The 15738-nt window shown below is 45.0% G+C and overlaps 1 protein-coding gene across 1 annotated transcript; it reads left to right on the top strand.

Moving 5' to 3' along the window:
- The first annotated feature begins 168 nt into the window (after positions 1-168).
- On the top strand, positions 169-14600 carry LOC119163692 (oplophorus-luciferin 2-monooxygenase non-catalytic subunit). The gene is made up of 5 exons (XM_037415750.2): positions 169-273; positions 2634-3021; positions 6540-6786; positions 9981-10173; positions 14421-14600. Exons 1-5 carry the CDS (start codon positions 270-272, stop codon positions 14579-14581), a joined length of 993 nt encoding a protein of 330 aa, XP_037271647.2. The 5' UTR covers positions 169-269; the 3' UTR covers positions 14582-14600.
- Positions 14601-15738: the final 1138 nt, after the last annotated feature.

The following is a 15738-nucleotide window of genomic DNA, read 5'->3' as shown; positions in this document are numbered from 1 at the left end:
TACGGCTGACAATAAAATGAAAGGAGGAATATCTTGCGATAAAGATGTGCTGCTCTCAAGGTTTCCGCCACGTGGACGCGTAATGTAGGCATTCCAACCAGATATGGATGAGAGCATGATGACCGCTACCGACACGGCCTTTGTGATATCAGCAAACTCTAGAGTCGGTATATGGCTCCTTGCGGTGAATTTCATCAATAAGTGCCGAGTGTGTTCATTGAGCTATAAGGAGGGGCTGGCAGTAACTTCGAAAAACCATTGGAGACGCCATGGGTGAGCGGCTTCGGACGTGTTTTTTATACAGCCATGTTCACTTACTTACTGTTTGTTGTGATCTGGTTTAGACCAATCATCGAGCTGCGTGCTGCGTCACGTCGTTGATGGCCGAGTTGACGTCACTGCGCATAGGAGGAGGTTGGTCACGTGTAGGAAATATGCGCGAGCTCGTTTGGAGGGTGTAAAAATTAAAAATTAAATTAAAGCCTGTTGACACAACAGCCTTACGATCATTTTTATACTGAAGCCAAGAGCTCACAAAAGCACGCGCTTTTGTTGGCGGCGTAATCTTTAGCGACCGCCGCCACCAGTGTCAGTAGGAGCTATCGGGTACTCAAAAAGTGTAACAAAAATTGCCCGCAGCTTCCCTCGGGGGAACACTGAGGAGGATGCGGAAGCGGTTCCGCCAACAGTTTGGCCGGCGCTGGTCGAAGGGACGTCGATCATTCTGTTTGTGGATTCGTTGGCATTCATTTCACGGCGACTTCGGACGTCGACGCGCCGTACAAACCAACGGACGAGCGGTAACTGAGCGAGCGAGCGCCGACCTTGAGTATATATACAGCGCGACGGCGCATGCGCTGTCAGCTGTCGAATGTTCTCGAAGGAGAAGCGCGCGCGCGGCACAGATGGCGACGGCGCGACGGCGCATGCGCTGTCAGCTGTCGAATGTTCTCGAAGGAGAAGCGCGCGCGGCACAGATGGTGGGCGACGGCGCGACGACGCATGCGCGCGCGTCAGCTGTCGAATGTTCGAGAAGCGGTGCGGACGGCGCGGACGGCGCACTACAAGGCGCGAGTATAAGATGCTTCCGCATCTAAAACAAAGATTTCACACAGATTCCAACTCAAGTTCCAGTGTTTTCAGAAAGGTATCTACCACAAATGCACGTCAGTACACAAAGTTTTGCTGAAAAAAGATCCTATACAAGCATCATGTATGGAGAAGAACGAGTTAACACATGCAGTATTGCGTGATAAAGGAGCATAATCGCAGCAGGTGTGACAGCATGTGAACCACGTTGCGCGTGGGTAGTTTCAGCTCTTCCATTCCTCGAAAAAAGCCCAACCATAATTCTTCATTGTCCTGGAAATCGTGCAGACCAGCGAAACAGAGTGTCAGACTGCGCAGGTGCGCATATACCTGTGGGAGCGCGTAGGAGCTGCTTCACTATACTTTGTAAAACGCGATGACTAATGGCGCAGTGGGTACTTCACAACTCCACCTTGAGGCAATCTCAAAAAAAAATTGCCCGCAGCTTCCCTCGGGGGAACACTGAGGAGGATGCGGAGCATATAATTGGTTAACGGGGTGTTAAAGTGCGACTTACATGGGTCGATGGCTAAATTGGTTAACGTGGTTGTGAAATGGGGTGTTAAATTGCGACTTACTTGGGTCGATGGCAAAATTGGTTAACGTGGTTGTAGGAGGGGGTGTTAAATGAGTGAACACGTACACACGTATGCGAAAGGGCGGCGCTGGTCGAAGGGACGTCGATCATTGTGTTTGTGGATTCATTGGAATTCATTTCACCGCGACCTTGGACGTCGACGCGCCGTACAAACCAACCGACGAGCGGCAACTGAGCGAGCGAGCGCCGACCTTGAGTATATATACAGCGCGACGGCGCATGCACTGTCAGCTGTTGAATGTTCTCGAAGCGTGACGGCGCATGCGCGTCCACTGGAGAATCAGGAGAATTGTAGATGTCGAACGCGGTGTGTAGAGGAGGAAGGAAGCACAGATGGTGGAGGAGTGAAGCGCGCGCGGTGTGTAGAGAAGGAAGGGATGCACAGATGGTGGAAGAAGGAGGAGGAAGCTTGCGGACGGCGCCGCACTACAAGCCTCGAGTATTAGATGCTCCGCATCTAAAAAAAAGTGTACGGCTTTTTCTACGATGTCCACGCTCCGCAAGTTTACGTGGTGACTTCGCTGCTAACTGTTTTTGGATGTGGATATATATATATATATATATATATATATATATATATATATATATATATATATATATATCGTCAGGCTCTGCCCACCGGAAAATGTGGCAAATATTTGTATAATGGAACGTTTTTTTTTTGCACCTGCAAAACGCGTTATTGCTTTCCCAGCTTCAAATCGCAGTGAGCGTTGGTGACGTAAAAAAGGTATCAAGGAGGATTGGTGGGTAAGAATAAGAAATAAATTTTTTCAAAGAGAGCAAACAAACAAACTCCGTTTACCAAATGTTTCGTTACAACAAAGCTGTGACAGTCTGAAAGTAGAAGTAGGATGGTATTTATTTTGCTTCATAATAAAGTGAATAAAGACAAATCAGTAATTGGCTCGATATATTTATGATCGCTTGTCCCTCGTTTGCGCAGCTTTACCTTACATGTCAATCAAGTGCATCCTACTGTTCTTCGTCATGGCCTTGGCTACGGCATTGCTGGACCCGTGTCCCGAACCGGAATCCCTGAGGCCGTGTGGCTGCGACTTCACCGGAATCAACTGCTTGAAGGTCAAGAACATATCGCAGCTCGAGGCTGCGTTCGGCGGGACCAAGAAAACCATGCACAAGGCTCTCTGGATCCAGGGTGTGCCCGTGGACGCTATAAATGCCGATACCTTCGGGGAGTTCGTCTTCGGAAAAGCTTACATCGAAGTCTGCAACCTGACTTCTTTCCAGCTGTCTGCACTGAACAACTCGGCCGAATATTTGTCGGAGCTCAGCCTATTTGGAAACAAGCTGACGAGTGTCGATTACAAGAGGTAAGTGTTTCCAGCTCTTATTAAGGTGAGCGCATTAGATAGCTAATTTAAAGGGGCCCCAACGACTAATATTATTTCGACGTCGATTGCTGAAATAGCTGCCCAGAAACTTCATAGCAATACTTCTGCGCCTACGAAGTGCTTATTTTGAAACAAATCAACGTTTTAGCCGTCCGCGTCATGTTGGAAAACTTCAAATCAACTGCCAGAAAGCAGTTTTTTCTCCCGTCACTCTTGTGCCCAACGTCGGCAGCCATTACAGTCCATCCACCGACGCTAGTAGCAGCAGAGCGAAAGTAAAGGGAGCCACAGCAGCAACAACGACCACCGAACAATTTCCTGCGTTCAAATTACTCAGAGGCTCAAGCCCATTTTTCTTTAAGGTTAATGTGTCACGTGTTTAATGCCTTCGTGCATCCTCGAAAAGCTGGTACTCGTACCCGTAATATTCTCGCTAAGAATTAAATATTGCAATATGTTTCCTAGTATTATTTTTTTCATGTGATCTGCAAGAGTCCAATTGTGGGATTTTAAAAGAAATTGAAGATAACGTTTTCTAAATATTTCTATTTCAGTATACTTAACTGTCGCCAAAATCGAAAGTTTGAGGCCATATATAAAAATATTTATTTGAAGTACAGCGATGGTATTGGCAGGCAATATTGTAAACATTAGGTTGTTATAGGCTACCAAGTTACGAAACACTAGCTGGTATGTCTTTGGAGAAACATATTACCATATATAGCAACTTATAAAAATGCTACATGTTCAGATAATCTTCAAAAACAGTCTGCTTCAGACCTCAAGTTTCGAACAATGCTGCTTCACTTTTCACTGCGTGTACATTTTGTGAAAAAAAAAAAGATTGTCTTCGTAACGGTGATATTTGTGTTTTTATATTGCAGTTAACTATCGAGCATGACAAGAGACAAAATTAGTTCCTTCGTACAAAATTACTCCGATATTTGTTCTCTTAATTATGCAGTTAATAAATAAGCAAAGTTCACTTTCGTACTACCGGGTGGTATGTGCACAGAATATACAACACTCAATCAAATCTAAAATATCGACTTTCGCACCCGTGTCGATATTTCGAACTGTGCTTTGGAAGCGCACGACTCTGTCATAAGTGACTGTATATTAAGCAACCACGACAAAATCACAAGATCTATATCGTGTTTCTTTTCACGATGATAGTTATAGCGCGAGAACAGAACGATGACAAATAGACAAGAAGGACACGAGCGCTGACTTCCAACTGAGCTTATTGCGCAGAGCGTGAAAACTTATGTAGGAGACAGTAAACCATGTGACAAAAACCATGTGGCACAAAGAGCAATGCATGAGCAAGGGGAAAAACAAAAGTACAGAAAAGGCAAAGAAAAGTTTGTGGGGAACGAAACAGGAAAGTAAAAGTAAAAGTAATATAACTACTTGCGCACACCGAAACCTTCGAAGAACCTTAGTTCCTTCCCGAAAAATGACACGGAGGTTTGCTTAATGCATGACACCTGGTCGAATGCTATCTGTTTGCATGGCACCTGTTCGAGTGCCACTTATCCTTGTCTTTTTTTACGTTTTAGTTTTTTCCTTACTCATGCATTGCTCTTGTCACATGGTTCTGTCACGTAGTTTACTGTCTCCTCTGTATGTTCTCGCGCTCTGCACAGTAAACTCAGTTGGAAGTTAGTGCTCGTGTCCTTCTTGTCTCTTTGTCGTCGTTCTGTTCTCGCACTAAAACTATGGTAAAGTCATACCAACTGGCCCAAACTGCCACACTTCTGTTCACAGTTGTGACAAATGAGACAGCGTTTGCCCGAAAATGTCACCACCGACAAAGAATTTCGGTTCGGGTGGCCAACTATTTTCTTACTCGTTGTGGGTGGAGTCACCCGGGAAACTGGGCACTCTTTTCACAAAAGCACTGCTGTGCGAGACAGAAATAGTGCAACGATTTTATAGAACACAACATTGCGCTGTCTGAAAATGTTGGTAGCAAAGTCGCAATACACATGGAGGAAAAAACTAGGTGGGAGCACACCTAGAATCCACAATGCAACCTATTGTAACACCGCTACCTCCTCATGTTCGTGTGAAACATCCCATCAAACTCTTGGTTGTTTTTCGGCGGCGCTTATAGCGAAAAAAATTGACTCAGTTTTGACAAAGTGGGCGTTCGGCAAGTGCACTCGGCCACTGTCTACAAGCCAACCTCCTCCGATGCCACTTTCCTCTATTTTTTCATATGCTTCTCATTATTCCCGACATGCCTTTGTTTAATTTTTATGGCTGTGCTTGAAGCTTCCCGCGAGACGCTTCTTTGAAGTTTTTCTTCCTTCCTCCATTGTAAGACATAATGACCTTATGGGACACTGTCACATACATTGTTTTATTGCACCATATTTGAAATTTTATACCTGGGTGTAAGCTAATTAGACTGGCCATTCGAGCCCTCTAGACCAATCATAGCTGAAAGAAATGTATAAATCTACAACTTGACTGAATTAGATAACACCAAGAATAGCATCCAAGTCTGAACGTGTCTCCTTCCGTCTGGTTCGGTGGCACAGGTTTCCAGTGACACTCTTCGCCTTTTTCATAGACCACTCATTCAAGTCCCACTGCAAGTTATTCAGAATCCTTGACAAAAGTAAATATATAAAAGGAATGAAGCTTGTTCAAATCAGGGTACATCTTAGCATAAACAAAGATCGTTTGAGAAAAGTTCATACTGTTCTGTATAAACAATAATTAGTCTAAGCAGCGATTGCTATAAACACTTCTACAAGTATAGGTGCAAAATGAATGATTGAGGTTCAAAGGAAGCGCTAAGCCTTATATTTTAGGCCTAAAAACCTCATGAAAGGAGAAAAATTACCGCTGGCGTCAACGTGAACGATGCAAAAAGCCACGCGACTATGCAATACGGCTCGAGGACTCCATTTCATATATTACCGTGCCTTCACAGATAACAATAATTCGTGACTTTCCTACGACTTCATAACAATGTCACCACGTGATCACGTGATCGTTCTAGATGATTGCACGGTCAAATTTGTGCCGATCCCAGACACAGTGCAATGACAGGGCCGGTGCAGAAAAGCTGCCATGCTTCTTACATTGGATGACATTGGCAGGGGGTGGTAGCTGGGTGGGGGAGGGGGGCAGCTGCTTTTGCTCTATCATCTAGTGGGGCAAGGTGCAAAGTCTACCGCATACTTTGACCTAATAGAGGGTGGGCGGGCTCCGTTATACATTCACCCTCTCTCCCCCCGAAGAACCCTACGCACGCCTATGCTGAAGGTGTAGAAAGGAAATATCTCTAATTGGTAATGTCTATTACTGAGAATAATTGCGCACTGAACCATTGTGACTCAGGTAAAAGTGTGCGCAGCAGTTTGTGGGAATTCACAGAATAAGCTTTTCCTACCGATTGAAATTCCGCCTGGAACTTCTGCATGTCTCTCTCTTTCTGTCTTGCTGCAACATCCGTCTTGTTTCTATCACCTTGCACGCAGGATCGCTGTTTTCCAGAAGCTTCGCCTCCTGAACCTGGCCCAAAACAACATCGACCACATCCCAGCGTTCGCGTTCAAAAACCCTTCGCTGGAGAGGTTGCTGCTGAACACGAACCCAATCAGCAGCATCGGAGCGTTCGCTTTCAGAAATCTGCCCAGTTTGAAGGAAATCGAGCTGCGCTCCATTCGCGTCAAGAGGCTCGCCGCTTACTCCTTCACCATTCCCCGGCATAACCCGTTGCTGCAGGTAGGAGCGATTAGGAGACATCCAGTAGTACATTGAACGTGGAGGCACTTTGCTGGAAATGATTAGCACAGCGTTCACTGGTGACACACTGCTAAAGAGACGGTGACGGGAACCCATGTATACGAACACTTATTCTCGACCATAGTGGCTGCTACCATTACCACTTAGCAGCCAGCGTTCCTTCACAAAGCGTGGCCTCTTCTACAGCAGTACAAACTGTCCTTATATGGGTTAGCATAGAATTCTGAGCCCGCACGACACCGCACTCGCTCAGTAGTAATGGCGCATGCGCCGCATGCACATGCTTGGCTTGGCGTGACGTCACGGCGGAGGTAGAGATGTCAAGCCACATAATGCTAGCATCTCTAGTATAAACGCTGTTAAAAGGCAACTCTGGTGCATTTCCGACCATATTGCGATAATGCCGTTTTGAAATAGTATTAACATTCCTGTAACATCTCGGATGGTTCAATGTACTGAGAGATTCGTCAAGTATTTTACTTAGCAATAAACAATGAGTCACAATAGAAATCGAAACGGCATGCTGCTCCGCACTGGGTATGGGATGACGTCACGAAATACGCGACACGCCACAATGGCTGGCCAGGAGGTAAACATACCAAACGTACTTCTTTTATCGCGCGAAAAGCAAGCTAGATATGCCATCCGACGCGGAATCCGGCTGTACCAGCCCATATGACTTTACCAGTCACGAGTTCAGCGATGGCTACAGCTGCTACCTGAGCGCGCAAGCATCGCCTTTTGATTTCGCCCATTGCCGCATGAAGCACATAACGCACCCTGCATTGATCTTCTCGGTACTTAATATATTGCAAGCTTGTTGTAGGTCTTGATGTCAACGACGACTAACACGTGGTATGAAGTGGACTGAACCTAACAAGCAGACTCACAGCGTCGTTACTTTGTAAAAGAAAGCGTGCGTTGCATCCGTATGAGGAGGGAGGCGGGGTTGAAAAATAGTAAGTACGCAGCCTATAACTCTTTTACTGTGGGGAAGCCATCTCCTGCCCCTGTTTTAAGGCCTGTGCTTAGAACAATTCTGAGATAATTTAGAGTACCGTGTGCGGGCGAGCTTTAATCTGTTTTCGTAAAACTGGTGGATGATTTAGAGAACTTCATGCACTCAGCTATAAGAGTGCAGAGAGGAGCCCCTAGTCCCAGAAGGTAATGGGGGGGGGGGAGATCAGAGAAAGTGGTTAATGATTTAGAGTACTTGGTACTCTACTTGGTACTTGGTAATATGGGAGAGCACAAAGCGGCCCCATGGGCTCACTAGATGAGGCTGGATATGTGCGTGCTTAGAAAAAGCGGTTAACAATTCAGTGTACTTAGTACCCTACAATATATGTGAGAGCACAATACTGGCCCTAAGCAGAACAGTAAGTAAGAATGACGATGAACACAAAAGGTCGGATGTATGTTTTGGAAAAGTGTTCAAGGATTTCGAGTATTTCGTAGTGACCCATGAGAGAGCAGTTAGCTGTCCCCATCCCCAGCAGTACGGACCCCGCAAAGTTAGATTTGTCGAATATGTGTTAAGAAAAAGTCAGTAACGATTTAAAGCACTAGGTACCATGCTACGAGAGAGCATGAAACCATCCCGTTGGAATACGTAGCTTGTTTGCCAAATGTGTGTTAAAAAAAAAGTGTGTAATAATTTAGAGTATTAGGTACTCTACACAATGGGAGAGCACGAAGCCATCCCGTGGGCATCACACCTTTGCGTTCTTGGTAATCACCTTTGACATATTCGACATTTACGCTACTATTACGAATAATTTGCAAGTGAGAGATATATTTGGCAGGTGATTTTATCCAAAAGACACAAGTTTATGACGCTGGTTTTTGGTCAACAGACTTGAAATTTTAAGAAAATTTCAGCAACAATTACAAGAATCTTTGAGAAAGGACGTAACTTTTTATGAAGGGATGATTGAGTTTTATTCAATAATACGCGAAGTGCTTACAGTGGCAGAGTAAAAGCGCTTAATGTTACACAGGAGAACACCTAGCCAGGCTCACTTATATCGGTGAATAGGAAGAGGCCCGCAGTAGTTGGGGCGGAAGTTAAATTGCATGTTTGATAGATACCATCGAGCGTCGTAGGCATGCTGAGTGATATACCGAGGCTCTTGCAGTGCCACGTGGAAGTCTCCCAGACGCACTTTGGAAGGCAGTTTGGAGCTTTTGTGCCTGTTGTCACGTAGTCTTAGAAGGCAGTGGTGAGGTCTGGGATGGGCTGAGCGTATACGCTTCATGACGTCGCTACATGCGCCTCGGTTTGTCGACAGCGCCAACCGCTGTTTACAATCATTGAATAGGTGTATGAACTGTAACTGCGTATCGCATTTATTCCTAAATTGTAACCAACCATAGGTTAAAAATTGGCCCTGCACCTGCATGTAATCTGCAAATGTCGTCGAAAGACGATAGTCTTGCGTGTGGAGAGAGTGAACTAAACATTTATTTGATGTTCTACACAAGAAAATCGGTGAATGGTATTCTGGGGTCAATGCGTTAGAGTGCCTCGAGCGCGCAGCGGAGGCGAACAAGCACATCAAATCACGTCACACGTGAGACATGAGCGCCATCTGGCAGTTTTATTTGGAAAACAAAGCGCTGGGCCCTGAGGTGGGCGTGCGCGCCCGTCTCAGAGGTGCTAAGGTGTAGAACGCAAGGCGACGGGTAGGTGCCACCACCGTGTCGTCTTTGCAAAGCGTTGGAAACACTCGCTTCTTCGTGCAAGCGTTGCATGATCACCACAGCGTGATAAGCGCTACGGTCCTCAGAATTACCTCTGCATGCCTTTTCTAGAAAAAGACGAACATGCAGATTATACGTGTTGTTTTGGTGCCTCAGATATGCGTATTAATTGCTTTTTAATTGACAATCACACACGTATGAACGTTTATTCTTGAGCAACATTAGTGGGCACTGCGGATTGGGTCGGCCGTTCGGGGTATCGGCTGGTGCTGTTTCGAATACCCAGTTCGCGGTAGCGTTGGACAGACAGACAGACAGACAGACAGACCAAAGTTTTTGCGAAGGTCACCAAGAAAGACTATCGTCTTTAAAACCACTATGGTCCGAAAGACTTGTAGCTCGAGGCTGTGCTTGGAAAGGTACGCGGTACAGCCCCAATGCTTACCGGAGGATTTCTGATAAACACGCAGATTACTCTGAGTGCCGGCATAATAGAGAGCATCGACGAGAAGGCGTTCTACAAGGTGGCACCCTTGACGCTTCGACTCACCATGAACAAGCTGGAAGAGTTCAGCGGTCCCGTCTTCAAGCCCCTGATGGAGGCAATGACGTTGAACGCGAAGCGGATCAATAAGCTAGGGCAGGCCAAGATCGAGACCCGAGGTGAGACGTAGTGACAAGTCATTTCGTCGAATATTCTTGAAATCGTTTCTAAAGACAGTCTGCCTTCTGTCTCCGAACTATCTCGTACCAGATCGAAAGACGCCACCCCATGGCAACCAATTTCATTTTGTTCTATAAAAGCTAAGCTATTAACCAGTACACCTTATGGTTGTAGAGGTATGCATTAGAATATTGATTGATTGATTTGTGGGGTTTAACGTCCCAAAACCACTTCTGATTATGAGAGACGCCGTAGTGGAGGGCGCCGGAAATTTTGACCACCTGGGGTTCTTTAACGTGCACCCAAATCTGAGTACACGGGCCTACAACATTTCCGCCTCCTTCGGAAATGCAGCCGCCGCAGCCGGGAATCGAACCCGCGACCTGCGGGTCAGCAGCCGAGTACCTTAGCCACTAGACCACCGCGGCGTGCATTAGAATATAGATTAAATCTATGTTATACTACCGACGGAAAATGATTAACAGGCCCAAATGTACTTCTTGTTAAAGAACAACAAAAAACAGCTTTTTATATCTCCTCAAAATGCATAGAATATTTTCGATAATGTATCGTAAAACGCTGAAGACTACCTTTTGTTTTACAATGTACGTGCTTCATGTGCAAAAACTGTTACTAGCACTGTTACGGCTTGTATAAACCTTTCTCTTGATATTTGTGTCAAGTACGTCATTCAAGGGGGCAAGCTATATTTTCTTGATTTTGTCTAGTCATGTTAAGCGTTCGTAAGTGAGCGTAACTTCGAGAAGCCACAGAGAAGGCCCCTCTTCATAAGCACTTGTAGACCAGGGGCCTCCAACTGATCTAAGATTCCGAGCCACAGTCGGAAAATTTGATTGATATGTGGGGTTTAACGTCGCAAAACCACCATATTATTATGAGAGACGCCGTAGTAAATTTCGACCACCTGGGCTGCTTCAACGGGCACCCAAATGTGAGCATACGGGCCTACAACGTTTCCGCCTCCATCGACAGTAGGAAAACTCAAACCCGGAGGGACTAGGACAGTGAAGGTTGCTCAAGCGAAAATGGGAGGAGGAGAATGGCCAATTTTAAATATGCAGTACTTGAGGCAGCAGGACATCGTATGCTGCCGTCATGGCGTGGCAAAACCAAGGCGAAGCCACGCATAGCATAGCCATTCATATCGCGGGCTTATTTTAAGACAAGCAAAAAAAAAACATATATCGAAGCGCGAGCTCCTGCCAAAGAGATGCCTTCTTCCTCTTGGTCTTAAAGCGCATTGACAAGTTATTTTACTATTATTATTTATTTAGTTGTTTGACAACACATGATTGCCCTGTTGCAGGCAAGGAGGTTAAAAAAAATAAACCTTCTTGGGAACAGGAGTTGAAAGGCGACATTGTGAGTCACTTGACTAGGCCTCTTGCACCACACCATACATTCTTCACACAGAGTGACAGTATAAAAAACATATAAGAACATATTCACACTGCGGATAACTAGGAGAAAGCTCATACGAAATAAAGATTACAGTAAGGCTTAGAAGATGGGTTAGATTACGTACACGTTTCATTTCAAAGCAAATAAACAAAAGAGATAAAAAAGCAATAGTGAGGCAGACACCGATGTTCTATATGGGAGCGTAGACAGACGTTTCTGTACATGAATAGTCACAAGAGCATGTAGTACGCAACATTTTATACATGTAATAATTGAGTCACGAGGCAAAAATTGTTGGGGGTAAGGTATTTTTGAGAATTAGACATGCCCTAGTTTGTTTTAGCGGGACGGTTCAGTGCTCTTCCCATAGTTGAGTACGAAGTACTCGCGATCGTTCAACTTTTTTTTTTCTAAACACACGAGGTGGCGTCATGCTCTTTCATAGTACAGTGTCTGGTACTATAAATTGTTAACCACTTTTTCTCAACACAACTTCTGGCCCATTTTGACAAGCGGTGTTTCCCATTCTGGACGGCTTTATGTTCTCCGATAGTGCGGTACTCACGTACCTAAAATCGTTAACCACTTTTTCTAAATACATATAAGATTATGGCTCTGGAAACAGCCCCCACGGAACGGCTATATGCTGTCCCATCGTAGAGTACGAAGTATTCTAAATGTTTCAACACTTCTAAACACACAGGAGAGAATGGCATATTTTACTGCACTCACACCTTGAATAACAATATGTGCTCTAAGAAGTACATCTTCGACTTTTTCATGAAAGATGATATGAAAGAATCGTGCATTATCAAAGTTATTACTTGGGGATGACGGTTTAGCAGATTAGGGATTTGCCATTTCAAAAATTTCTGATTATAGGTAGTCCCAGTTTTTGGTTTCAAGAAAGCGGGATGTCTAAAGCTGTAGTGTTGAGCGCTTTAGTATAGGTAGCGAGAAATCGCTGAGGGTCCATTTCTGTATCCGAAAAATATGAGCTCCGAGAGACGCTGGTTAAACATCTCACATATGCGAAAAATGTGCTGTGATAAAAAATGCGAAGATTCATGTTCGTGTTCGATGCGCTATTTTTTTTCGTGAGATACGAGTTGTTTAGATTAGACCGTGACGTAACTCCCTGAATGAGAACACAGTAGTGCGAACTGGAACGCACTGAATAGAATCGTAGTTGGTGTTTTAATTAGTTCGGCCACAAGGTCCAGTATCTGTTTAAAATTCCTACTGATTCGGCTATGTTGCTTACAAGAAGCTCTGCAATGATCCTAAATGCCGAGCACTATATATAAAACCCGCAAAAAAGTTAAGAAAATAAGTAAGTATGCGAGTATTTGAAAGAGATAGAAAAAAAGAGAAAGATTAGGAACAAAACTAGGAATCAACAGACTTAAAGTAAAGAAAAAGAGAACACTTAAAATACTAAGAAAAACCTAAGAGAGACAAAACGGGCTGCTCATCTCCGCACTTCAGCTTCGGCCCGGCTAGTGCAAAACTGCCTTCTTCAATAAGATTTAGCAACACGTTGCGTGCAACGTGCCATTGACGTTCCGTTGTCTCTGTGGGAATGGTATGAGTTCCGATGTGGTGTAAAGAAGACGACCGAGCACACTGGTGACTCTGCAGGAACGGCCTCATTCTTTTCGTTATTTTCTGAAGGATCCCGAGCAAGCGTGAGCTCAGCACCGATCTTGCTTGCACCGATATTCCTCCTTTCCTTTACTCGAAAGCGCGATACACTCACTGAACTTCGTATGCTGTCACTTTGCAATACTGATACTAGTCTTCACAATGAGTAAAATCTTGGCAGCAATTATAACATGTAGAGTTTTCGTTTTCATGACGACGCTTGAACTCATGGTAGAACGGGCTGCCTCACAGAAAAATGAAATCAAAACAAATAATACAAGAGAACTTCTTTTAGGGCGATTGGATTCTTAACTTGCTTAGTTCAGAAAAAAAAACACAATCGCTTTGATTTTAAGTATCGTGACCTCATGTCGACAATTCTCTACGGGGTGGGTGCCCTCCCAAGCCACTCTAACTTCATTCTGGCGAGCACCAGGTTGGAAGTGCGCTTGTACCTTCTCAACCAGTAGGTACCTGGTGGCAGCAGTTCTCTGTCTCCTAAAGCAGCGGCGGATGCTCAGCTATTTCACCAAGGCTGTGCTGGGCTAAGGTACGCCCAGGGGCCTTCACAGAACCTCACGAGGCTACTTCTCGAGATGAGGACTTAGAAACAACCAACCGGCAGGTCGCTGTACTCCTCTACCAATTGGAAAAAAGTGGTGGGTTCCCGGTCGGCATTGGGAATCGAGCCCTGTACCTCTCGCATTTGAAGCGGGCGCTCTTACCATGTAGATACCGCTTTGGTTGAAAGAACTGCTCTTCTGCAGCTTTTTTTTTTAAATTGAGAAACCACTCGTGATACGTAGGTGTGTGTGTGTTTGTGTTGTAAAATATATGCAAATGAGTGTTTTTTCTCTTTCTCTTGTTCTTCTTCTCTCTTTTTTGCGACATTTTTGTGCGCCCCTGTCATCTGTACCTAGGAATAATTAAAAAAAATTGTTAAAATGTTGGAACCGGTCTCGTTCCTACAGCTGAACCAAACTAAACCTCATTATTCGCAATAGACGATAAAAAGGAAATAATGCGAGTAACACTTAACCACGAGCCAGAAAAACTTATCTGTGCAACCACGGGCCGCATGCATTCCATAGGCCGCGTGTGTACAGCCGCTGTTAAAATTGAACAAAGGTAAAACGGCCTTCAAAAGTGATGACTGTTTTTTTTTTCATCATCCACGCAGGTAACCGATTCACCTGCCGTGGTTGCAGTTTCTCCTGGCTGACGACGCTACAAGGAAGGCCGGACTTGTACCTCATGCTGTTTGACTTCCAATGCAGCGATAGGACTTTAGTATGGAACGTCACAAACTCTCTCATCGGCTGTCCTCGTGGAGGGCAATAAACGCATGAACACCAATCAATCAATCAATCAATCAATCAATCAATCAATCAATCAATCAATCAATCAATCATAACCGTTCTTGGAAGCTTTCGGGAGACCCTGAGGACCACTTCAGTGGCAGCTTACGTCATTCACTGTGGAAGTATGAATACCTGCCCATAAATACAGTGCATGTGGGTAACAGTATAACATCACAATGCATCGCGGAAAGAATGAAACACAAACTATGGGAGATGATTTAGACTTCATGCTAAAGTTTTGAAAGAACCCGACGTTTCGAAACCGACTTGGTTCCGTCCTCAAGGGTGACTGCGGAGCTACGTCTCCGCAGTCACCCTTGAGGAAGGAACCAAGTCGGTTTCGAAACATCTCCGCAGTCACCCTTGAGGAAGGAACCAAGTCGGTTTCGAAACGTCGGGTTCTTTCAAAACTTTAGCATGGAGTTTAAATCATCTCCCATTTTCATACCCAACCAGACAGACTTCTGTCGAATGTTTGCATTCACACTCAACACAAACTATTAATGTCGGGTTTTAACGTTCCAGAACCTCCATATGATTATGAGAGACCACGTGATGCAGCACTACGGGAATTGTGACCATCTGGTGTTCTTTAACATGCACTGACATCACACCGTGCACGGGCCTCTACCATTTCGTCTCCACCGAAATGCGACTGTCACAGCTGCAATCGAACACGCGACTTTCAGGACATGTGCCGAGTATCCTAGCCACTGATCAACCGTGGTGGATAATATTTTTTTACTGTACTGCAAAAGCGCAATGTGTTAATGGCATCACTGTAGGATGTCAGGCCATCTTGCCTTGTTTCATCTCAGGGCTCACGGAGAAACTTACGTACGCACCTGAGACGGCTGCCACCGCATCGAAAGCAGTGTTGTTGACATAGTGGCAGTTGAATAATACAAGGCTCATTGTCCTACATGTGGTCACCACACAAAAAGAAATTCATCGCCAAACTATCCCAGACGTCGACGCGATAAAGAAGACTACTCTAGCCAGACGTTGATGGAGGTCATGTCTCGAATGCGCGCGTGACTTTGTAAATGAGGATGCTTAAACCCGAAGAAGTACTACGTGACCTTCAGGCACCCTCGTGTTATTTGTTATTGGTGGGCTGCGTACGCATGAGTAGAT

The sequence above is a fragment of the Rhipicephalus microplus genome, chromosome 9 (genome assembly GCF_043290135.1).
Source record: "Rhipicephalus microplus isolate Deutch F79 chromosome 9, USDA_Rmic, whole genome shotgun sequence".
Classification (NCBI taxonomy): Eukaryota; Metazoa; Arthropoda; class Arachnida; order Ixodida; family Ixodidae; genus Rhipicephalus; species Rhipicephalus microplus.
Note: the sequence above shows the minus strand (reverse complement) of the source record. Positions and strands in the feature narration are given on the sequence as shown.